This window comes from Misgurnus anguillicaudatus, chromosome 12, assembly GCF_027580225.2.
Source record: "Misgurnus anguillicaudatus chromosome 12, ASM2758022v2, whole genome shotgun sequence".
NCBI lineage: Eukaryota > Metazoa > Chordata > Actinopteri > Cypriniformes > Cobitidae > Misgurnus > Misgurnus anguillicaudatus.
The window spans coordinates 17,505,776-17,532,867 of NC_073348.2; the positions used below are offsets into that span (position 1 = coordinate 17,505,776).

The 27,092-nt window shown below is 36.4% G+C and overlaps 1 protein-coding gene across 4 annotated transcripts in view; it reads left to right on the top strand.

The window, feature by feature from the left end:
- The window catches only part of rabgap1 (RAB GTPase activating protein 1), a 120,008-nt gene extending 93,192 nt beyond the window's left edge, over positions 1-26,816 (top strand). For all 4 annotated transcript variants that reach the window (XM_073874033.1, XM_073874034.1, XM_073874037.1 and 1 more), the window contains 12 exons: positions 2,132-2,206; positions 2,461-2,586; positions 2,882-3,025; positions 5,129-5,170; positions 5,290-5,418; positions 9,157-9,249; positions 14,981-15,091; positions 15,179-15,283; positions 15,769-15,852; positions 21,620-21,691; positions 23,177-23,374; positions 25,485-26,816. In XM_073874033.1, the coding sequence (XP_073730134.1) occupies positions 2,132-2,206; positions 2,461-2,586; positions 2,882-3,025; positions 5,129-5,170; positions 5,290-5,418; positions 9,157-9,249; positions 14,981-15,091; positions 15,179-15,283; positions 15,769-15,852; positions 21,620-21,691; positions 23,177-23,374; positions 25,485-25,607 (1,302 nt within the window). In that variant the 3' untranslated portion in view covers positions 25,608-26,816. The remainder of the gene's footprint in view (positions 1-2,131; positions 2,207-2,460; positions 2,587-2,881; positions 3,026-5,128; positions 5,171-5,289; positions 5,419-9,156; positions 9,250-14,980; positions 15,092-15,178; positions 15,284-15,768; positions 15,853-21,619; positions 21,692-23,176; positions 23,375-25,484) is intronic.
- The last annotated feature ends 276 nt before the right edge of the window (positions 26,817-27,092 follow it).

The window sequence follows — 27,092 nt, forward strand, 5'->3', positions numbered from 1 at the left end:
TGTTTAGTTGAATAACTTGCCTTTCCAGATTAAATGTCTGTTCTTCGGCTTGGATTTTGTAAAATAATTTTCTAAATAAACTCGATGTATAGTCCACTGTGACTTATATATGTTATTTCGTCTTAATGCCGCATTTTTGAATGATGCCGCTAATTCTCCGGTGTGGCTTATAGTCTGGAAAATACTATATAATAGTTTCATAGTTGTCTGTAGGTCAGCTGACTAAGGTCATATGCCGTCAGAAAGAAAGCTACAAAACGGTACCCTTTAAAAAAAGTCCTCATATTTGCAATTTAGGTACAGCAATGTATCTTTAAGGTGCTAAAATGTACCTCTGAGGTACAAAAATGCACCATTTATCTACAAAAGTGTACTTTATAAAGTGTACTGTCCAAGCGACAACTTTTGTACCTTTAGCTTATAGTGAAGGGTTTGATTCACAGACAACACACATACTGAAAATGGACCTTAAAGGGACAGTTCACCCAAAAAACATGTCATTATTTACTCACCATCATGTTGTTTAAACCTCTATGAGTTTCTTTATTCTGTTGAAGTATTTTGATAAATGATGATAAGCACATAGTTGACAGCACCCATTGACTTCCATAGTAGGAAAAACAAATATTATGTAAGTCAATGGGTGCAATCAACTGTGTGATGACAGAATTTTCATTTTTGGGTGAACTATCCCTTTAAATGCACTGTTAAGCACGTAGTATAGTCTGATTTTTATCGTGTACGGTCGAATGCACAGCCTTTGCAAGGTTTAGTTGTTTCGACTCATACGTGTACACAGATGTTTGACAAAATGCAATGCATCTCCTGGGCTACAAACTACATTCTCCTGCACACGCACGTGAGACCTACACGTTTATATAATATATGCAGGCTTTAAAAAATTGAGCTGTGCACGCAAACTGATAATGAAAATTGTGTCACGTGCGCTGTGCGCAGACCCTCACGCACACGTAAAAAGTGGACCATACTTCTGCATTAAGTCACACTAATTGGGTGATTCTCACGAAAACTTGGTTTTAAAAATGTCAAGCATGAAAATGTAAAAATGGCTTAAATTTACTTTTTTTCCCACCAGACATTGAAAAACAAAGTCTGGAGTAAATGGGAACTTTAATTTAAAAACTTTTACTTATCATTTAACACTTTTTGTAACATAATTTAAAAAATTTGTCCTAAAAAAATCTCATTACCGCAACAGTCAGAAAACATCAACACTGACATATTTTCAAAATGACATGACAAACCTGAAAGAACATAATTTGGAGATTCTGCACATGCATTTAAAATCAAAGTACTATGCTTCTATTAATTAAATTAACATTTAATAAGCATCTGTTGCGGTAATGATAATAAAAATGTCGGGTAAGCATTCTGACGAGACAATATTTCAAATTAACTGTAAAAAAATGATCTTACCTGGTAGCCATCTTGAAGTAACTGGTCCATGTGCTTGGTCACTCAAAATCAAACTTTATTAAATTCTGTATGTGTGCTTAAACTCTTCTCAAAAAGTGTTGCGGAGGATGAGAACATCAGGCATGGACACATCATTTTCCTAATTTTTCTTCATTATTATTATACATGAATATTCAGTAAATATTTTTTCTGTCATCTAAAGTAGTCTAGCAAAACATCCATTTATTTTTTTTCTTAATATTTTTGTGTTAATTTGATTAAATTACAACATAACGCATGTTCAAACACAGCTGGACACATTGCGGTAATGAGAATTTCAGCAGAAAATGAGATAAAATTTACAATTATAAATTCTTATGTTGAAATCACACATTTTGCAAGGTACAACACAGTATTGTGTTAATTCTGATGCTTTTTAATGTTACTATATTACACATTTTAAAGCTAAAATAATTAGTGACGTGGTGTTTCAATGGTTTCATGAGAATCACCCAATTAAAACATCTGCCTAATGCATTACTGCAAAGGTATTGCGTAGATGTTTAATATCTAACAGTTTCATGTAGTTTTATATTTTTAAAACTTAATTTTAGATGTACCCCTAACAGTCATGTTGTTTATTTATTTAAGTAACTGCCTAACTTGTCTATTACCCATAATTCCACAGTAACATTGAATGCTTTCTTCCCTGCAGGCATATTCTGTTTATGATGAAGAAATTGGTTACTGTCAGGGACAGTCTTTTCTTGCCGCTGTGCTGCTATTACACGTGAGTGTTAAAAAAGTTTAGACAGTTTGAACCTATAGCGTTACTGTACCTGCTAATGTAAGCTGTATACCTTAAGATGAGAGGCAGTGCCATCTAGTGGTTATTTCCATGCCATCACAAGCTTTCCAGTTCATTTATACAAAAAAGACACCTTGTCACTCTTTGGTTGTTTAGATATTGCCGGTATGATATGATTATGATGCATGGTTTTATGGTTTGTGTAAATGTAGGTGTGATGTAATGTTTTTGTGTAGATGCCAGAGGAGCAGGCGTTCAGTGTGCTGGTGAAGATCATGTTTGAATATGGTCTCAGGGATCTCTTCAAACAGAACTTTGAAGACCTGCACTGCAAGTTCTTTCAGCTGGAGAGACTCATGCAGGTCTGTGGTGGTTATAGCATTCAGCTGTGTTCCTGTAATTGGTAGATCATTGCACTAGCATTGCAAAGGTCATGGGTTCGATCCCAGGATCACACATACTGATAAAATGTTTTGATTGAATGCACTGTATTTTGCTTTGGTTAAATGCATAGATGTAAATGTAAAATGCATGAATTTTGTTACAAAAACATAGTAACAGATTATTCAAAAGTAAGGACAGATATTCAGCAATAAGTTTTGAGAGCAATTTAGCACAGCTGGCTCTTTTATTGATATTGATGCATTTTTATTGCAGGAATACATTCCAGACCTGTACGGACACTTTTTGAATCTGGGTTTGGAAGCGCACATGTACGCCTCACAGTGGTTCCTCACGCTCTTCACCGCCAAGTTTCCCCTCTACATGGTTTTTCATATCATAGACCTACTGCTGTGTGAGGTAATACTTGATTCTTGCCTGCTTTAGCACATACATCACTTTTGCAATATCTGATAGTAAAAATGAATATGTAAGGAATAATTGACGACGGACCGATGAATTATTAGAAAAATAATGCACACCCGGATCAATAATTTAACGGCCCGGAATCAGAGAGAGAGAGAGAGAGAGAGAGAGAGAGAGAGAGAGATTGTGTGAACAAGGCTAACGTTACCTCTGTGCATCTCTAAACAGCACTGTTATTGCCTCGGAAAATCGTCTGTCATGTTGTTTTTGTTAGTTCGTTATTATAGTTAACTATGCGAAGTGATATGGAACTGTAATGCGGTCAAGAGAGCTGCCTGGAACTAGGTTCGCCGTGCGTTTCCCAGAAAATAATTGCACACCTCAGAACGTTCATCAGCCAATCAGATTCAAACATTCAACGACTTTGATAAAATTGTCACTACCATCGAGCTAGGCACCTCAGTTCTTCCCACATCCTGCCTTTTTGCCCATTTTCGGTTATACGCGAGTCATGCGACGGCAGCCAACTTTTGGTCTAAAAAAATGCATATTTTTTACAGTCTATGGTTTTAACAGACTTTTGTCATTTTGAGTTTAATGATTATGTTGTGCAAGAGGTCAAAAGGCTTATTTATTAATTTGACGCTCACAAATGTACAAATGACCGTTACTTTAAAACCAATGTTTATAGTTTAAGAACTTTGAAATATTAATGTTTTTCTTACACAAAGTTATTGTTTTGCTGCAGAAGACATTTAGGGGCAGTTTCCCAGACAGGGTTTAGGTTAGTCCATGACTAGGCCTTAGTTATTTTAGGACAATTAAAGGAATATTCCATTTTCTTAAAAGAAAAATCCAGATAATTTACTCACCACCATGTCATCCAAAATGTTTTGATGTCTTTCTTTGTTCAGTCGAGAAAATATTATGTTTTTTGAGGAAAACATTGCAGGATTTTTCTCATTTTAATGGACTTTAATAGACACCAACAATTAACACTTAACTCAACACTTAAAAGATTCTTTCAACGGAGCTTCAAAGAACTACAAACGATCCCAAACGAGGCACAAGGGTCTTATCTAGCAAAACGATTGTGATTTTTGACAAGAAAAATAACAAATATACACTTTTAAAGCACAACTTCTCGTCTAGATCCGGTCCAGCGCGACCTAACGTAAATGCGTAGTGATGTAGGGAGGTCACGTGTTACATATATAAAACGTAAATTTGCGGACCATTGTAAACAATAAACTGACACAAAGACATTAATTAGTATCAGTTGACATACAACAACGTAGGAACGGTCCTCTTTCTCAACACTCGTAAACACTGGGGCGGAGTTTCGCGTTCGTCTTCTGTGACCTCTTGACGTCATGACGTATTGCGTGGGGTCACCTGGCGCATCGCGACCGGATCTCGACGGGAAGTTGTGCTTTAAAAGTGTATATTTGTTATTTTTCTTGTCAAAAATGACAATCGTTTTGCTAGATAAGACCTTTATGCCTCGTTTGGGATTGTTAATAGTTCTTTGAAAAAAACTGTTAAGTGTTGAGTTAAGTGTTAATTGTTGGTGTCTATTAAAGTCCATTAAAATAAGAAAAATCCTGCAATGTTTTCCTCAAAAAACATAATTTCTTCTCGACTGAACAAAGAAAGACATCAACATTTTGGATGACATGGTGGTGAGTAAATTATCTGGATTTTTCTTTTAAGAAAATGGAATATTCCTTTAAGTAGTTTTTTACAAACATACCTTAAAAAAACAGTATTGTGTACATTTTGAAAGACGTAACAATGACACTGATATATGTTAACATTTGTCAGGGCAAGATGTTTTTAAATTTAGGCAGCTCAAACCGCCCCTTAGTGAACCACTGGAGTCATTTGGATTATGAGGACTTTTATGATTGATGTATGAGCTTTTTGGACCTTTAAATAAACTTGAACACCATTCAATTGGATTAAAAGGCTGAGAAGAGCCAGTAAAAAAAAAGGTTAAAAAAAAATCTACATTGAGATGTCACAGTCATATATAATGGCACAGTAAAAAATATGCTTTAGTAGTCATAATGACCCAGATTTTTCTCACAATTTCAGGGCATCAGCGTAATCTTCAATGTGGCTCTTGCATTACTAAAGGTAAGAAAGTTCTTGCAAGTCAATTGTTTTAGTAGCTTAAAAGGCCATCGTTAACTCAGGACTGCTTCTCATGTCCTCAGTAGTAATCCAACTTTCTAAAAAACTCTTTGTCTTTACAGACGTCAAAAGATGACCTGTTACAGACGGACTTTGAGGGTGCGCTGAAGTTTTTTCGAGTGCCTGTGCCCAAACGCTATCGCTCAGAGGAAAACGCCAAGAAACTCATGGAGCTGGCTTGTAGTATGAAGGTAACCAGTTGAACCAGAAAAGTTAAATAATATATTTATTTGCTAAACATGGGAAAAATCCAGGAAAATATTACATTTGATATATTCATCAGTTTAAAAATGTATGTTTTTTGTAATTAAGTTATTTTGTGAGTCATATTTAAGATATTCAATTGATTTATAATATAAACTCAATAGATTTTCATTGTAGAGAGAATCTAAATGAATCACTATTATTACTATTATTAAACCGTTGACACAACTTACCCCAATGAGTTCTGACGCACATCCACATTTGCATACTTCACAGCTACTATTTAGTAATAATTGATTTAATTCTGCTATTTTAATAACCAAACTTTTACAACTTCTGGGGAATTTATTTGACAAAAAAGTTTACATTTTTATATATGCAGAAATACACCAGCATGTTTAAAATATGTTTAAAACATTTACATAAACACAAGTTTATTAGAATAATTGGTGGGCATCTAACCTCCTGGAGGCACACCAGCACGTCTTCTAACATTTCCTATTTAAACACACCTGCATTTAGTCATCAGATGAGATCAGACACCAAGATGGGAAATAATGTGGTCAAATATGGGAGACATCCAAAACATGCATTTTTAGTGTGCCTCCAGGAACAGGATTGGGAAGTTATTGTTCCCCTACAGTTAAAACTATTAGTTAAACCTCTCGTTTAGCATTAATGCATAAATGAACATGAAGAATTGCAACTGATGAAGAAAGTGAGTAGAGAATCTCTTCAAGTGTGTTGGTGTAATATCTCACGTGGCCAGCAGAGGACACTGATGATCCATTATTCTCCAAAATTTTGATTCTGTTGTACAGCCTATATTAATATTGTCTTTAGTTGTCTGATGCTGTACATCTGTCTTTGTTGGATAGGGGTGGATACATTTAACAAAGCAAACAGACAAATACACCAAACTATAGAAAATACCAAATTAGGCAGAACATGTGTTTAAATCCACACACACAAATCATTTGTGTTTAGTATGTAAATGGTTAATGTTTTGAGCGCTTGTTAGATTTGCTCAATTTGCAGGTTGAAATCTAATCGTGTTTATAGTTTAATTAAGGAATTTAGGAGTCACCAAATTAGAAAATTTGTTAAAACTGGACTGTCTATTTTTTAAGTGTTTTATGGTGGTCTATTATTATGGTATCATGTAATTCTGATTGAGATAAATGGCTAATAAAAGCAAAATAAACTCCAGTGTGTCAGTATATGTGTAGTGTTGACATTTTAGCTTGTAATTCTTGTCAAAACATGGCGGAGTATCGTGCATACTTTTCCTTCACATACAAAGAAATCTTTATTTTTCCCTTCCCCTCATGCACGCAATGAAATCACAACGCTGAAAGCTCACTTTCACTTGCTAGCTTTGTGCTTTTCAGTGCTGTAACTTTAGCACAGCCCCTTCCTGTTTAAACGCTTTTCCACATTATAACATCAGTATTGAGGTGCAACCAAGTCATGACACTACAAGTGGTGTAGCAGTACGTACACTCTTTGAAATAAAGGTGCTTAAAGGGACACTTCAGCCAAATATCAAAATGCATGCTTTTAAATGACATTGGTTGGCCTCAAACACACACCATTGGTTGAGACAGGGTTGCTATGTGAAGCTGTTTGGGATGCAGATAGTGTTTTCAATGCGACCTAATGTCAGTGTTTACGTCTTTCGCAACTTCCCTAGCTGTAAGCTATACTCATCATTCAAAGTAGCTTTGTCCACACCGTACTACACACACGCTTATTTCGCTACACCCTAAACTAATTGATCCCCGAGGTGTTGCTAAAAACACCCTGACCGATGAACTTGACATTGAGAGCTTTTATGTGGATCTCATTTCACCTGGACAAGGTTCCATCTGTGAAAGCAATACAGATTAAATATGGAACAGTGCCGTTTCTGTGGCGGCTCTGTGCTAAATAGACCTCATTTACAAACCTGCATGTACCTGCAAATGTTCTGCTGAGAAATAGCCGGTGCTCCTTACACAAAACACATTCAGTCTTACAGAAACTGGGCCATTCAATGAAAACGGGGATGGTATTGAGCTACCAGTTGATAAATGTGGCACGGCATGTCTAAGAACTGCGTGAACACAAATCTTTGTAAACGAATTAATGGTTAGTTTTGTACCATGTAGTTAAGCACACCGATTCAATGCTACTTTGTATCTTAGCCTTTTTAGGTTTGTTATTCTGTTTTCTCACACACTTTTAGTCCCTTTGACTATTATTATATGGTCTGCACTTTATTCTGACCATGAATTGTCCACTTAGTCATTAAGGAGCTATATGACCATCATGTAAAGGGTCAAATGTTTTGTTTGCTATTTGATACACTGCCCAATGTCTTATTTTTATATTAAATGTCATATAATGGCCTTGTACACACTTCAAAGTTTTGAGAGTGACAACTGCATTTAAATGCGAGAGTTAATACCCCTAAATGGTCATTTCATGTGTGTACGGAACGGGTTCAGCAATTGCCATTTTGACCAAAGTAGTATTATGCTACATACACACCGAACGCATGTCATCGCGTTACTCGCTCTAGACTACTCGCGGGATTTAACTTCGTGTCATGCGAATTTTCCGCTCGAGTTGAATATTTTCAACTTTGACGAGCACGCGTTTGAGGCGAATAACGCGTGTTTTTCACATCGCCCCACGCGAGGACGCGTCTGATCGCATCTTTGCATTGACTTTGTATGTAATCTACTTGCGCAAATCGTTGAACTTGCATCTGGTGTGAATCAACAGTTACAGTGTACTGCAATTGAAGAGTTTAGTTGCAAAACGAGATAAATCCATTTTGTTTTACATTTTTGTCAAAACATGTTTATTATTATGTTATCATGTTATTATTTTGTTTTATGGTGCTACTTAACTGTATTTTTTAAGTTATGAAGGTTTAAATCAAAACAAAGCAACTGCAGTTTAATTGAAATTAATTGGAATGCACAACCAAAAAACGAGATTTCTGAACAATTAAAAAAATGGTGGTTATCTCGTTTTGCAACGAAACTCTTCAATTTTTAGTGCCATCTAGTGGTGAGATTGCAAATTGCAACCAACCTCAATTTCGAAATGCGATGAGAAGCTACAGCAGCTGCTGTAGGGACAAAACGCGCTCCGTTTAGGGCTACTGTAGAAACATAGTGCCAACTTCCATGTAAGGGGACCAGTGATTTATATTGATTAAAAATTGCTCATTCTAAGGTAATAAAAACAATTCAGTTTATTATGTAAGGTCTTTATAGACATTTCAGCAGTAACAACATAAACACGCGGCTTTCGTGGTCGTCACGTAACTTCCGGTAAACTCAGCGAAGAATAAATAACAACAAAGTCCTTTTAAAGTAGTTTATTTATATAACAAGCAAAATAAACAACACGTAGATTACATAGGAAAGCAAAACATTTGTTATTTTCTACGACTTGTTTGTGTTTAAGAGTTCAGTTTCAGCAACTAGTCAGACCATTAAACAAACAGAAACCGGAAGTAAAGTTCAGACCAGACGCTTATCGCGTCAACGTGCGCCCGATGAAACGGCCTATACACCACTAATAATATAGTTATGTATGTTATATTGCATTTTTGACAAGAGAGCCTTCTAAAAGTCCCACATATGTCCTCTTGCCATTGTGTGTTGTATACGTTTGATAAAAATTTCAATGGTACAGTATATGTTTGTTTTTGTTTATGTACATCATAGATCAGTCAGAAGAAGTTAAAGAAGTATGAGAAGGAATATCACACTATTCGAGAGCAGCAGGAACAGCAGGAGGCGCCGATCGACAGATACGAGGTAAATCCATCCCTCTTCTGAAACTCATTTCTGCAAGGATTGCCACATCTGCCTTCACGACTGCGCGCGTGTGAATATTTACATAATCCATTTGCGTATGCGTGCATTTGGGCGTCTGCATCTAATCTAGGCTAAGATCTCGTTCTCCCTCGAGTGAGAACTGCTTTTAAGCCTCAAATCATTTTCATCCATTTCCATTCCATACGTCGATGTATTAGCATATGCGATGTGTGCTTATAATGAGCTGATATCCGAGAAGAGGTCGCTGCTGGGCTCAGACAGATGATGAAATGATGGCCAGATGGATTCCTGATAACAACCGCTCGTCACTCAGCCTGAGCCCAGTTCATGAAGAATTACTGTGATCTTAAAGAGACTGGCAATTACGCTTTGGCATGTAAAGCTATGGAGCGCAACTGTAGGGATCTTTAAAGTTATATGACAATGACTATTTAGCAGTATCTATGAAAGCATATTTGATCTATATATCTGCAGATACTTGGTCGTTTTCTGATTTAAAAACACTGATAATTACATAATCTCTTAAAGGGCACCTATTATGCAAAATCCACTTTTACAAGGTGTAATTACAACCACCCCACGTCTCATTAGACATGCTGTTTTGATTCTCTTGTTAATGTGACATCACACTGATAAAGCCCCGCCCACAGCCACCGACTGACTAGTTAGTTTTATCCAAAAGCTTTTCTAGACGTTTTTGTTCGCATAATTGTTGCACTAATGCGGCTAACAATACTATTGTCTCAAGCAGTATTCACAGGATTAATTTTAACCAAAAGCGCTCACTGTCTGGTGGTAAAGGAATGGGAAGCTGTAGCTCATTTGCATTTAAAGGTACAGAGATAAAAATATTTGCTCCAACCCAAATAGGGGCATTTTGGACATACTATAACAAATTACAGTTGTGTTCAAAATTATTCAACCCCAACTGAAATTGATTGTTTTGGCCGGTTTGACATTGATTTTGATCATTCAGTCATCCTGCTTACAATTACATCAAAGAGGCATGTGTAGGTCAGACAAATATAACATAACATTTATAATGAAATAACCACAAATGTCTTTTCTGTGCTCACATCATTATCAGTTTTATTCAACCCCCAAGTGACATTCAATCTTAGTACTTAGTACAACATCATTTTACAGTTAAAACAGCTTTTAAACGTTAAGCATAGCTTGACACAAGTGTCTTGCAGCGATCTACGGGTATCTTCGCCCATTCATCATGGGCAAAAGCCTCCAGTTCAGTCACATTCTTAGGCTTGCGCACTGCAACTGCTTTCTTTAAGTCCCACCAGAGGTTCTCAATCAGACTTAAGTCTGGTGACTGCGATGGCCACTTCAAAATGTTCCAGCCTTTTTTCTGCAACCATGCTCTAGTGGATTTGGAGGTATGCTTGGGATCATGGTCCTGTTGAAAGGTCCAACGTCTCCCAAGCCTCAGGTTTGTGACGGACTGCAACACATTGTCATCCAATATCTCCTGGTACTGAAGAGAATTCATGGTACCTTGCACACGCTGAAGTTTCCCTGTACCTGCAGAAGCAAAACAGCCCCAAAGCATGATTGACCCCCCACCATGCTTCACAGTAGGCAAGGTGTTCTTTTCTTCATAGGCCTTGTTTTTCCTCCTCCAAACATAGCGTTGATCCATGGGCCCAAACAGTTCTAATTTTGTTTCATCAGTCCACAGAACACTATCCCAAAACTTCTGTGGTTTGTCCACATGACTTTTGGCATACTGCAGTCGACTCTTCTTATTCTTTGGAGACAGCAAGGGGGTGCACCTGGGAGTTCTGGCATGGAGGCCTTCAGTACGCAGGGTGCGCCGTATTGTCTGAGCAGAAACTTCAGTACCCACATCTGACAAATCTTTTCTCAGTTCCTCAGCAGTCACACGGGGACTTTTTTCCACTCTACGCTTCAGATAGCGCACAGCAGTCGCAGTTAGCATCTTTTTTCTGCCACAACCAGGAAGCGTTTCAACAGTGCCCTTTGCCTTGAATTTGCGAATGATGCTTCCTATGGTGTCTCTTGGTATGTTTAACATCTTTGCAATCTTCTTATAGCCATTGCCCTTCCTGTGAAGATTAATCACCTCTTCTCTTGTCTTCCTGGACCATTCTTTTGACTTCACCATGTTTGTAACCACACCAGTAAATGTTTAGAAGGAGTTGAGTATCACAGTCATTTTAAAGCTGCCTTATTGGTGCTTATTAGGCTTTATTGCTGTTCCCTGACATCCACAGGTGTTTTCAATACCTGATTGAAAACACTTCAATGAACCTCTGTTCTTCAGAGTGGTAGTTCTTTAAGGGGTTGAATAATTGTGTCAATGAAGAATTCACAAAAGAAACATTTACTACTATATTACAAAACCAATTGATGTCATTTTAGTTGCATATGGTTCTTTAAGAAGTCATTGTAGGATTTCATTCTGAATACAATTACAAATGTACACTAAATTCCCTAAAACCCTTAACAGCATTGGGGGGTTAATTTTGAACACAACTGTAGCTGTGGGGTATTTTAAGCTGAAACTAGGCACACTTTAGATATATATTATACCTTGCTAAAATGGGCATTCAATTTTCCCTTTAAAAATTGAATCGGTATAACGTTATATACAGAGTTCGAAATTACTTGGGACTCTTGGGGGCGTCGCCTAAAATGTAATTTTAAAAAAATCTGAAGACTACCTCACTACACTATATATTGTAGACAAAATTATATGGACCAATTTTGAAGGTGGGATAATGATTTCGGGATGTTTTTCATGGTTTGGGCTAGGCCCAGTATTGTAGTGGTGTCTGGAGAAGTGCCATGGCTATAATCTAATAAGTTAACCCTCTAACTCTGGAGCAACAAAGTTACAGCACCTTATATAACTCTAATCCCTGACATGACAAAGTGAATAACATGTCATTCTGTCCTTGAGTAAGGACTAAGTTAACTAAATCCACCATAATAAATTACTATTTTATGGTAAAACATTTGGCTATGAAGAAATCTGTGAACAATAAGTGTTGATCAATATATCTACAATTTCACCCAACAACAGCCATGCTATAACATAAGCACAATTTACCCTTGAAAAAAGTTTATCTTTCTTTTTCCTCTTTTTCTCTCCATAATGCAGAATTTTAAATTAAGAAAAATAATATTATCTTCCTAGATAGCTTACCAAGCTCTCATGTACACTCGTTCATGCTCAAATCACATTCACTTTTCACAGACTTGAATTAAGCTCTGGTTATCTTTGTAATCACTGACTGGACAATTGTTATGCTATCTTTGAATAACTACTCTAGCTGCTATGTCTGCTGTTAGCTGGCAGATTATTTGGCTTCATACACATACAGCTAGCAAGAAACGTTGACAAACATACTCTTCTAAGCATTACTGTAGGTTCACACCAGCCGCGTTTGAGGCGTCAAATTCGCGTCTACCGCGCATAGTTGGACGCTTGAACATTTTTAGTGTACTCGCTTCATTCTCACGTGAAAGCCGCGCGGGAAATTCTAGTTATTGAGACATTCATGCGGAAATTCGCGTCATGGGAGGGGCTTCTGCGACTCCGCTCGCTTCCTGTAATCGCGTCACTACTAGAGCAAGCTCCTGATTGGTTAACGTGGGCCATGTTTCCGCCAAAGTTAAACATTTTCAACTCGCGCGTTTCCCTCGGCAACTCTCAAATGAAGGCGAAATCGCGTGTACAACACCGAGCTAAACACCTCATTCGCGCCGCAAGACCTCCTGCCACACGCCAACGTGTCTTTACATTGAATTAACATTGAAATCACTCGCGCTTGACGCCTCTACCGCGGCTGGTGTTAACACAGCCTTACACTGGGTATCTTGTTAATGCAACTTTTGATATAGAGACAGAGCGCAGCGCGTCACAACCTGAAAACCACGCCCACCGGGGGGGAAAGCAATCCAACAGTCTCCATTGACTTTGTATTGCAAAAGGCCGCCTCCTTGTCACCTCTGGCCCACAACAAAAAACTGAATAATGCCCAAAAGCTGCCCCGGGACAACACGCACAGCCAACAAGCCAAAGAACACAGAAACAAGCTTCCACAAGCTGTCGAGCCGCAAAACCCAGTCCCCAAGGAGAACAAAGTGGATCGCCGACCACGCCTCCCCCCACTGGACGCAGTCCCACCAACAGGAGCACCATGAAAAGTTGCCTGCCTCCACCTCCGCGTCCAAACGCTCGTTCCTTGAAGTCGACAGCTTATAAAAAATTACTTATTTATTTTTTTTGGCGTGTTAGATGTACACCTTGTCACACAGCAGCTTTTAGGTATTATTCTGTTTTTAAGTTTAATCTGTAAATAAGTTTTTATAAGCTGTCGACCACAAAAAACGAGCGTTTAAAGACACAAAAACGGACACAGGCAACCCTTCATACCACTTCCACTAGTAGAACTGCGTCCACTAGGGGGAAACGCAGTCGGCGATCCACTCCACTCTCCTCAAAGACTGGGTTTTACGGCTCGACAGCTTATAAAAACTTATTTCTGGGTTCTTTGGCTTGTTAGCTGTACATATTGTCACACAGCAGCGTTTAGGCATTATTCAGTTTTTTGTTATAAGCCAGAAATGACAAGGAGGCGGCTTCTCGCAATACAAAGTCAATGGAGACGGTTGGATTGAATTCCCCCCCGGTGGGCGTGGTTTTCAAATTTGCATAACGGCGCTCTGTCTCTATTGGAACTCCAACTCTTAATATTTTACTCTAAGCAATTATTATGGCGATATAAACATAATCGAAGCACTTACAGGATTTTCATTTGAGATTTCACTCTTTGTGAGGTTTCGTTTTACCGCGTTCAGCTGCAGTACGTGTCTGCGCTGGAAGACTACAACAACAATCTGTGATGCTAACAGCTGCCCTGATTGCTGCTCAATTGCACTACGAAATAAATTAATTACTGTTATAAATATAAAACGTTACTAAAGACCTACGATTTTCACAATCATTTTTAATGTTAAAAATAATTTGTCGAGACCCCCCAAAATCCAAAAAGAATCCTTAATGGGGGGTCCCTAATGACTTATGGAGGGTCCGAGACCTCCCTAGACCCCCCTCATTTCGAACCCTGGTTATATGCTTTCTTAACCAACTATACATGTTTTATTAAAAATAAATAAAGCTTAGATCATATGTGCTATTGATAAGTGTAATACAAATATAAACTAACATTCTGGTTAACAGGTGCATATTGAAAATATTTGTTGGGGTGTTACACAAAAAATTATATAGAATTTTCATTCAGTCCTAAATATTATGGGCCGAAATGTTTAGCATAAGTGATTGTTTTAGCCAATATTTATGTGCGCCATGTGTTTTTATGCTATACTGTATTGTAACAACATCATTTTATTATCTGTATCAGTCATCTGTTATGTGTTCCTTGGCTGTTTACTGCATTTATTCAGCTGCAAATATGTTGAATTATGTCAATTCAATCGTCTATGTGTATCATTCACGCTCGCACTCAATATACAAACTCTCTATCTTGTAATAGACAGGTGCATGCTAGCATGGGAAATGAAAGTCTAGTTAATGTGTTAATTGCTTTTTGACACATAGCTGGTCAATTTTTAATCAGGTCTCTTCTCAAAGGTTCCTGTTAACCATTATAGACTGTCACAAGACACACACACACACATTTACACATCCTCTGTGTCTGCTCTATAGAGAGAGAACCGACGGTTACAGGAAGCTAACATGCGTCTGGAACAGGAAAATGACGACCTGGCGCACGAGCTGGTCAGCAGTAAAATCGCGCTGAGGAAAGACTTGGACAATGTAAGTTTGGTTTGTTATCAGGTTTTCATCTTAATAATACTGCATGTGTTAGTGTGAACATTAAACATTAAAGACCTTTATCTTTAGGCGGAAGAGAAAGCTGACGCTCTCAACAAAGAGCTTTTAATCACTAAACAGAAACTTGTGGACTCTGAGGATGAGAAGAGACGGTTGGAGGAAGAGTCTGCGCAGGTCGGGCACCTCCACCTCACGATTCCCACAAACACTAGCAGTTTGGACACAACTACTTATCTTTTACTCATATACATAATGTGTTACAAAAATACACACTTTTTTTTATTAAGTTTGTTAAATAAGCATATATTTAACAAGCTTGAAATGCATTTCTAAAATGCAATCTTTAAAAAGGGCTTTATAATCGTGTGGAAGTGAGTCGAATGTGTCAGGTGATGTATCTCATAATAGACTATTCTTTATAAATCTATAGTCCTCGGGCAAGGACAGACTGGTATTGTGGTGGACGTGTGTTTTAGTCGATTACTAAGGTTTCTCTGGGACAGGTCTTAGATTAAAGAGCCTATACAGCCTGTGGACACAGTTGTCCTTGGACTAGATGGATGTTTTCCAGGGAGGACACTTGAGTTAAATATAAGACTATAGTGATGTAGATGAAAGAAGCTCAACCTATGTCGAAAATGTCATATTTTTGTTTTTAGCTGAAGGAGATGTGTCGGAGAGAACTGGACAAATCCGAGTCTGAGATCAAGAAGAACGGATCTATCATTGGAGAATACAAACAGGTAAACATGCATACAGATATGTAGCATGTCTTCTGATTCTAGTGAATGTAATGTTCCTATGAAATATTCCTCCACAAGGGCACAAAAACTATAGTACACCCTAAATCACTTTGAACAGTTTAGTCTCGGTCATATCCCTTTTTTAAACACCTCGTGGTCTGATTAAATTACTTCCATTAAACTTTGAATGAATTTCAATGTTACTGTACAGATTAATCATCCTTCTAATAGCCAATTGCCGCAAAAATAAATTGGACATCAAATATTGTAGAATATTTTATTTCATTTCATTTTATTGCTCGAAAGATAGTTAGGAGCTCGGATGAGTCATGCAGTAGCACTTAATATGTGGTGGTTATTAAGAAATAGGGCCACTTCAATGCATGATTGACCAATTACAGTCTAGTATTCCAGAGAGACATGTAATAAATCAGGATATTTATGGGCAAATTTTTAAACACCATCTTTGTGGCTTTGCAGGGCACAGAAAGCCAATTGTTTAGGCGGTCGAAAAAAGTGAACACTTGAATCCTTTACGAAGAGACATTACATTGGTCCCAAAATGCAATAAATCCATTTTGACAAATTTTGGTAAAAACGTGTTTTCTATACCAAGTAAGTGATAAGATGAAAACCACTATTTTCTGTTACAAACTTTCACATAGCATCACATCTTTACGTTATAAAAACATAAAAAAATTTAAATCCATAACTTGATTTTCAAAGATTTATTATAAAAACGAATTATTTTTTCCACAAAATGCAATAAATCCATGAAAAGTTTTTTTTCCAAAATGCTTTAAATTTATTGAATCAATAGCCTATATAAATGTGCATTCATTTTTGTCATGTTATATTCATTTAGTTGAACAGTTGTATACACTGATTAAAAATATAAACATTAATGGCATTAATCAAAACACTTTCATATTAAGAACACTATCATTGCTGCGGTTATACTTGACGTCGTCGCTTAACTTTTTTCACAGGAATCAGCTGTAAAATGTTTTGATCTTCGTTGACTTTAAGTAAAATTATGGAAAGATTTTCATAAGATCTCCTGGGGTCAATGTGTTAGCACGAGAGATACTTGATGCTGTCGGGAGAAAGCACCTCTTGCGTAAATTATTAGATGTTGATGGATTACGTTTCTTTCCCGTCACAGAAAACTATCACAGGTGTATCAATGCCATTAAAGTAATAATTTGTTTTTTGTTTGTTTGTTGATCACGAAGTATAAAGTAGATGAAGAAAACTAGGACTCCGTGTACTCAACGCGCCGCCATTGTTTGTTTACAGCGCGTGGAATGGTGCGCTGTGATTTGTGGAGCGGATTTATTGCATTCTGTAGAAAAGGAGGAGTGGCGTTTATCGCGTTTTTGGAAAAAAGGGAGAAAAGATGACAGAATAACATGGCGGATATTGGATTTTGCGTAAAATTAAGAATTTACTTTTAAATACTGACCTGATATAATACTGATTCTGGCAGTAACAAATTTTTTTTCAAAAAAACCAAACTCTTCATTTGTTTGTTTAAATTAGCATTAAACATACTCAACCACAATGTGACATTTGACCCATCACATCACAACCACTGTAGCCTAGTTGGTGCGAGCGTTAGAGGAGTAGCTGGATGAAATTTAAATTTGATATTATCACGGGCGACGGGTTGGATCGGATGCTGAACTTTGCAGGGGCAGGTCTCCATAAATGGACCTGTGCTGGACTCTGATAGGGATACTCACTTCTGTTTGGAAATCAGTTTATATATTTACTGTAAAACTGTGGTAAAGGGACATTTTTATGTAGTGAAACCCTTATTTTGACCAAACAGCAGTTTAAGACTTCAATATCTTTACAGGTATATTAAATACAATAAATAGAGTTTAAAGGTCCACACTGCAAAAAAATGACTTTCTTACTTAGTATTTTTGTCTTGTTTTCAGTAAAAATATCTAAAAATTCCTAAATTATTCATATGTATTTTCTTGATGAACAAAATTACCTAGGAAAACAAGTCTAGTGTTTAGACAAAAAATATATAATGTATGCGAATTTGTGCTTAAAACAAGCAAAAAAATAAATAAATAAATCTGCCATTGGAATAAGAAAAATGTTCTTGAATTAAGTGTTTATGAAAAAAGTAAACTTATTTCAAGAAAAAAGTGTCTTATTCCATTGGCAGATTGTTTGCTTGTTTTAAGCACTAATTTACTTAAAGTTCCTTTTTTTGTCTAAAACTAGACTTATTTTTTTCCTACACTGTAAAAAATGATTTTCAAGAAAAAAAATCGTAGTATTTTTGTCTTGTTTTCAGTAAAAATATCTAAAACATTCTTTATTGAATATGCTTTTCTTGATGAGCAAAACAACCCAAGAAAATAAGTGTAGTTTTTTTTTTTTACCAAAAATATCAAATTTAAGTGATTTTGTGCATAAAACAAGCAAAAAATCTGCCAATGGGGTATGCAAATTTTTCTTGAATTATTCTTGAATTTAGTGTTTAAGAAAAATGTTCAAGATTTTTTTGCTTACCCCATTGGCAGATTTTTTGCTTGTTTTGTGAAAAAAAATCACTTAAATTTGATATTTTTGGTCTAAAAACTAGACTTATTTTCTTGGGTCGTTTTGCTCATCAAGAAAAAGCATCTTCATTTAAGAATTTTTAGATATTTTTACTGTAAACAAGACAAAAATACTAAGTAAGAAAGTCATTTTTTTTCATTGCACTGTGTAAATGATCTAGTGGTGAGACTGTGAATTGCAACCAAGTCCACAGCTCACCCCTCCCTTCCGAAATGCATAATGCTAGCAAGCTACAATAGCCACCACAGGACAAACATGTCATCGTCTCTAACGTAGTGACAAAGTGCGCTTTATATAACAAATTGTGCTTTTAGGGCTACTGTAGAAACATGGCGGCGCAAAATGGCAACTTCAGTGTAAGGAGACCCGGGGTGTGTAGATAAAAATGTCTCATTCTAAGGCAATATAAACAATACAGTTCATTATGTAAGGTTTTTCTACACCACTGATAATATATTTATGTATATTATATTGCATTTCTGTCCAGAGATCTTTCTAAAAGTTACACAATGCACCTTTAACGGTTGAAGTTTAAAGAGATGCTATTAACAAAACATCTCATATTATAAGAAATAAAGAATAAAACTCAATATGACACAAGCCAGATTCAAAATCACATGGCTTCGCACGAGCACCGCAGCTCAGTGTGTCATGCATGTTTACTTCCAGCTATAGGCCACAGCACCTACACTTTGTTATTTCCTTATTGATTTTGCTACAAAGGATTCTTTGATAACAGCTAAAAAGAGTTGTAATAAAGGACAAAAAATTGACCAAATGTGTCGGTGAACAAACTGGACAAATGCTACATTATCATATATCAGTAAGATGTGTAAATAATGGCTGATCTGATGTCTGCATTACCTTCAGTGCAGTATGAGAGTATCTCTGATAAAAATAGTTGAGCTCTCGTCCCAGCAGAGCTGATTTTAATGGTGCCGCTGACAGCGTGAGTGATGGTGAAGCATGATAATGGCGTCCTCTGAGCTCAAGCTCCTCTCTTACACACTTACTCGCGCTCTTATTTCTTCTGCCAGCTAAACACAAAGTGTGAGAGGTCTGCAGGTATCGTGCCAGACGCCTTCCCAGTATGAAGCAAATACGCACATACACTGGGTTTCCATTACAAATTTGCGCAAAACTTATCGAAATGTTGATCAAAAAACTTTTGTGAATTCACGCCCCTTCCACTAATCTATGATATGTGACTAAAGTCATTCCAAACATCATGTCGAAGGATGTCAGCTATTTTAAGTCATTATTTTAATTGAAAGAGAATGAAAGAGATGTACCGTATAGTCAGGTGCGACTTATACGTCAAAATTATTTCATATGAACCAAGAGAAACCATTACCGTCTACAGCCGCGAGAGTCTGCTCTATGCTGCTCCTGTATTTATGTAATTTAATAGATTCAGTGATGCGTAATGACCTCCCAGGTATGTTATGTATGTTATTGTGTATCGTGTAAATAACTGTGTATGTTACTTTAACATGTACGGACACCTATTCAGCCTGCTGTTCTCTGCTATTGTTTAGTTGAATAACTTGCCTTTCCAGATTAAATGTATGTTCCTCGGCTTGGATTTTGTGAAATATTTTTCTAAATAAACGTGACGTATAGTCCACTGCGACTATATATGTTTTTTCCTCTTCAAAACGCATTTTTGACTGATGTGACTTATACTCCGGAGCGACTTATAGTCGGGAAAATACGGTATGAGTGTTATCCAAGCAAACAATATTGGCAGTATTGGTTTTAGTACATACCGCATCATCTTCAATAATAGAGTGATTTGCATACATCAGTTGACCTAAAAAAGCACATTTTGGAGTTTTGCGAAATACACCTTTTCCGAATTGCCTAATAGACCACTTTATGCGAGCGTTAAACCTTTTTTTTCGATATATTGGAGTTTTTGCGAAATCTGTGTGTTTTCATTGACCGTATTTTTAATTTGCGCAATTTCATGGGTAATGGAAACGCAGCTATTTTCTCATTTGGAGGAAGAGTTTAGAAGAACAGTTCAGTCAATAATGAACATTTTCAAACCTGTTTGACTTTCTTTTATCATTGAAACACTGAACGAGAGCCGGTCACTTATTTCCATGCAATTACGGTGAATGGCACCGGAACTTACAAACTTTAAATGAGCTTGTGAACTATAAAATTGTGACCGTTTCTATGAAAACTCAGCTAAAGTCATCATCCTTTTTTCTACATAAAATCATGTAAAGAACATTCTGTGAATATAACCTTGATTTTTAATATTGACTGAGTAAGGTCACGTCAGAGATTGAAATCAACGAGAAATCAAACTTTAATGCTTCGAATCTCAACATTAGATTGCTGTGATGTTAGCATGCGAAGCTAATGTTTTAATACTATAACAACTACGGATGTATAACGATTAATCGCGATTAATCTATAGCAGAATAAAAGTTTTTGTTTACATCGTATATGTGTGTGAACTGTGTATAATAATTATGTATATATAAAATGCACACATGCATGTTTAATATTAAGTTTAAAAAAATATTTATATATTAATTATTTATATTTATATATAATATAAATTTTACACAAATATACAAATGTATATACACAAACATTTCTTAAATATATACATGCATGTGTGTGCATTTATCTATACAAAGTTATTATACACCGTCCGTGTATATACACACATATATGATGTAAACAAAAAGTTTTATTCTTTATTTATTCGTGATTAATTGTTATGCATCCCTAATAACAACCATAAAAGATTATATTTTTCTAAATTCGTGTGATAGCAGACATTCTGGTATACGATTATACTTATTAGTTTGATATGGGATTTAATTTTGCCTAGAGAACAACGTACTGTATATAAAAAGACGCATCTTACCCCACTATATTCTTTGCAGTCTATTAGACATTTCTGTAAGATGTCAAATCACAAAAGGTTTTAAAGAGTCTGTGTTTGTGTGTGTAGTTCAGTTAGTGCACTTACTGTAAGAGGATTGCTTTCATACACATTGCTATCTTATAACAGGATAGATGGAATAATTGTGTGTTAGTTGACCTTCTGTACTCTGTAAGCTTCATTTTCTGTCTCCCTTTGAACACAAAGCATTAATAGTGTATGGTTTGAGCTGGAACACCATTGACCTTTGACCTCTGTGTGTCTCTGTCTCAGATCTGCTCTCAGCTCAGTGAGCGGCTGGAGAAACAGCAGACGGCAAACAGAGGAGAACTGGAGAAGATCCGGGTGAGACACTCGTGCACACAGACAGAGACTGCATGTAAACAAACAGATCAGTGCATTTCGATGGCTGTTTATGTTAGAAACGTATTACTGATAGTGGAAATAGTTTAAACCAGTAGCAGAATAAACCATTTGCAACAACATATCATTAAAGCAAGAAGCTTTATTGTCATTTCAACCATATATATATAATAAACATAATTAGTTCATCCATTCGGTTAAATTATTCCTGTTCCTACATTATGTTTCTCCTGTTATGCGAGTTTTCAAGTAAAAGAGAATATTCAGATGAAAATAGGGAGGCATATTTTGCATATTGTGTGTGTGTGTGTGTGTATGTGTGTGTGTGCGCGCTGTAATGAGGTAAGTAGGTGAATGGAGAGGCTCTTGAGTGTGATGATGATCTCTTCACTGAAGCAGTAGACCTGTGACACTCCTTATAAAGGATTACTCCATTTTCTTTTTAAAAAATCCTGATAATTTACTCATCCCCATGCCATTCAAAACATGGATGTCTTTCTTTGTTCAGTCGAGAAGAAATACATTTTTTTTTCTTTTTTGAGGAAAGCATTCCAGGATTTTTCTCCATATAGTGGACTTAAATGGACCTCAACAGTTTACAGTTCCAATGTAGCTTTTAAAACTCTGAATGATCCCAACCAAAGCATGGGAGTCTTATCAAGCAAAATCATCGTCATTTTTGGCAAGAAAAAAAAAAGCACTTTTAAACCACAACTTCTCGTCTTGCACTAGCTGTGTGACCTCAAAAAAAAGTAATCCTTTAAGACACATACACACAAAACACAGCAGAACACAGATCAGTAATAACTTATCCAGCATATTCATCTTTAAGACATTTAGATATAAATATAATAGTATATAAATAGATATTAGTGTTCTCATTTATGTATAATTTTATTAATACTGTATACTCCTTACAAATTTAATATATTCTTTGCTGTACATGACATCCACAGAAATTCCTAGACCACAGATTACAAAATTAAGGGGGTGGTTTCCCAAACAGGGTTTATCCTAGTCCCAGACTTAAATGCATGTTTGAGCTGCCTCTATTTTAAAACAACATGCGCTAACATGTCTTAAAATATACATTTGTTTTGTCTCAAGATGCACACACGTAATGTTTTGTGTAAGGTATATTTGTAAGTATTTCCTACTATGTCATAAAAGGCCTAGTCCTGGATTAATCTATACCTTGCCCCAATATATTTTATTAAATGAACCTCCCTACACTTGTAGGTAATGTTATTGAGTGTTGTCTCAGACATAGCTTGCTAGTTTTATAACTTTCTTCTCACATACTTTGAATATTAATTCATTTTAAAATTGTATTAATTGTCATAATTGTAGTGATAATGAGAAGCTGACTGTACATTATTTGTGTTATACCTGTAGTTTACTTTACATAGGGAATTGGCTGTTACTCATATTAGTATTGGGTTTTAACATCTGTGTGTGTTTGTACAGGTAAAGGTGGAGGGCTGTGAGAAATGCAGCAATCTGTTCAGTAAGGAGGGCCGGCTGAAGGTGCTGAGCACTCCTAAGGAGGGCAGCGAGGAGGACACAGATGAGGAGAAGGAGGCGTTGAAGAACCAGCTGAGAGAGATGGAGCTGGAGCTCGCTCAGACCAAACTACAGCTGGTGGAGGCCGAATGCAAGATCCAGGTACTTGAAGCCCACACTTACCAGTCCAGACGATATAATTCATGGAAACGTTTTAATTTGGTCCAACTTCATATTAGGTATCTTAATTATATACACCAGTGGTTCTCAAACTTTTTCTGCGTGCGGCCCCCCTTGTGTACGGTGCATTCCTTCGTGGCCCCACCAAAGAAAATGTATCACAGAAACTGTTCTAAAATTTTACATTTTAATTAAACAAAACATATTAAGTTATACAAAGTAGTGCTGTTGATTAGTAGCCTTATTTTTTTTTTAGGTTTAATTACACATTTTTTATGATAAATGAATGTATTTTATAAAATGACATAAAACTAAGGCCCCCCTGGCACCATCTCGCCCCGGACCCCAGTTTGAGAACCCCTGATATACACTACTGTGTATAGTTAGATAAGAAAAAAACATTTAATACATCCTTATTACATGGCTCAGTGAAATGCTTGATTCTGATTGGCCAGTTGCAACATTTGCAGGTTTGTTTTTCCAGATACCAAAAATGTAAAACTAATAACACACGCTAACCTTGATGCTGCAAATAATTTTTACAGGTAAAGTTTAATATTACACAAAATTAAATATAAATATGTCTTTTAATAACATATATGACATTATATTTACAAATTATTCAACCAAATAGCGTGTTCGTGTCATCTTAAAACCAAAAGTAAACACAGGTTTTTTTCACGCATTCATGTCTGCATTCATTTACTCATTTTTTTTTTTTTAAGTTGCCCGCCAGCATTTTTTGTGATTTTTTTTTCTTTCTTTTCAAAAAATGCCTTCCAGGAATTTTTTTTTCTATAAATATACATAATTTACAAATATATCAAATGAAAGAACAGACCCTTTGATTTCAAACAAACAAAATGGGGGGGGGGATGTTCATCTTATCTGCATTTGTTCTCTTTTTATTGCGTCTAAAATATGGGTAGGTTCCTTCAAAAACACCAAATTTTAATCAAAAAAGTGAAATAATTGCATCTTTGTAAAGGAATTTTTTTTAGAGATCAGATTTAGAAAAAAGTTTTTGCTTTAGTTTTTATAAATTGGGTAAAAGCAGCATTAAAAATTTCATATGATGATTATAGTGACAAAAGTTATCACGGTTATCAATATTGTCATGGTTTTGTTCAAATGAGATGTAAATGTTCAAAAAGAACTGATTTGAAAACTGAAACATTTGAACAAGTTTTATTTTTGAAAATCACAATTGAATATGTCATGTCCCTGAAATTATTTCTGTGTTAAAAAAATAAATCTGTCTAATAAGTTTACCGTGAATGAATACAATACATAAGTCCTAAATGCTGCCTTGTGCAAAAAACTGTTGCATGTGCGCGCCTGTGTCAAACTGATTCTGTCTGGACAGGATTTACAGCAAGTTTTCAAAATCACGGTAATCAAACATGGTTGTAATGATTATTACATTTTATACGATAATACTAACTGTCGGGACATTTTATCGTTGTTAATCTTGAAACCGGTAATCATCCCATCCCTAAGCGGAATCTAGTGGATAATAGCGGAATTACAGATTACTGTAAAAACTCGTCAGGAAAGCATCTTTGGTAGGGAAATGTTTTCTCATAATTGACTAAATGAAAGAGTTAAAAATAAGCAAATAAAATATTTCAAATAAATATTTAATCTTCTTTTTACCTTACTTATGAGGTAAATAGCTGTGTAATAAGCGAGATAATGTACAGGCAGCAGAAACAAGCCCCTCCGCTTATCATCAGGTCCTGATCAAACTGTCTGTGCTGATTTCTGCGATAACAACCGGCTACCTATTCGTTATCTCTTACTTGTCATGTACATACGCTACGTTGTGCAGGGTAGGTTTCTAGTTCGGGGTGGGTTAAGGATAGGGTCAGGCGTGTAATTACTTTAAATTTAAATACAAACCGTATGTACACAAGTGACATTGTAAGTACACAGCAGTTGCAAGTACAAAGTAACGGTTTAAGATGTGAGCTGGCAGAACATTAAACTCACCATTGAGTCTCTGATTAAGACTCTTAACCCTAAGGCTTATTTCCCTTGTAATAAGCTAATTTACTTAGTATTGAAGCAGTTAATTGCTTTGTTTCCTTAGGACCTGGAGCACCATCTCGGCCTGGCTCTGAACGAAGTTCAAGCAGCCAAAAAGACGTGGTTCAACCGGACGTTAACCTCCATCAAGACCGTTACGGGAGCTCAAGGCAAAGATGGCGTGTAACAGGACCACATTCAGAGACAAAACACTCCACTTCTTCTGTCTCTACATCTCATGTCCAGCACTGTTACCTCCTGATGCTGAACAGAGAGCGAACAATGTGGTCTTTCTCTTCCGTTTTTCCTTTTATAAAAAAGACTTTATTTCTAGGGTAACAAAAACCCTGACTGAAACACATGTATTTACTGAAAGAAACAAGACTTTAACGCTAGTCTTTCTACTACTGATATTAAATAAAAGACCGGGGAGGGGGTGTAGCTGACTGAGCTGTCTTCTGACGGACTTTAACATTTCATCTACAGTCCTATTTGAGATTTTCTTGCACAAAAGTCTAATTAAACATACATAAGGTACGACCTGAATGAAAAAATAGTTTCAACCTTAACTTTTACGTAACACAGGACTGCTTTATTTGCGAGGTGATAGCATGTGTGACTGAAACGTTCTGCTTTTATTGTACAAAGCGTGTGTTTGTGTCTAATGATGTTGGTTCCTGAGGAAGACTAAAAACAGGAAGTGGACAGGTAGCACACTGTACATAGATTGTACAGAAAACTTTCCCGTTTCCTCCTCTGACCACTAGCTGGCGCCTTTCTGATATTATTATATAAACAAGTTAATGGTGTGTGTATATGAATACCGAACAATGGGAGACAGAGGACAGCTTGTGTAACTTTGCATCATGGGTGAGAGGAAAGACTCTCTTAAGCACTTATGCATCGAGCTCACGCTCTGATCGGCAAGCACATTGAGAGGTAAAGGAAGAGCTCAACTTTCGGCAGTCACTGTGTGCACATTGGTGCGTGCGTGTGTGTTTGTGTGAGAAACGTGTGTGTGTGAAGTATATTTTGCGAGGAAGGTCTTTGCACCTTACAGACATATTTATATTGATATTTGGCTTGCTAGAGTTACTGTTGTTTTGTTAAATAAAAGGGCCCTTGTGTGCTATGAAGATAATTATGGCCGTTCTAAGAGGCACTGGGTTGTAAAATAAGCTTTTTTTTGTTAATTTTATATTTTAACTCTACTACTTGGTAACTGTACTAATGTTGCAAGATTATTCATATTTTGCTTTTGTCTGACATTTTAAACTGCTGTCTCATTATTACATGCCAAATGTACCTTGATCGAGCATTACATTTGTGTGACCATGGTAATAGTGTAGGTTGCATTGTGTACCTCCATGAATTTAAATATAAACCTCTGAACACACTTCATGGTCCTGTGTTTGTTCTTTATACATGAAGCACACAGATACAACTACTAACATGTTTTGAAACACCCCCACTTATTTAGGGGTTTTAAATTGTATCATCTCTGTAACACCAAACTTAATTAACACCTTTTTAAATAGGTTTCTGGATGGGAAAATAATTACCATAATATATAACATAATAATAACATACAGGCATTTTGTAAGAATGTATTACTTTTACAGTCCCATTTAGTTTTTCCCATGAATACAATAAGCAGCTTTGACAGCCAACC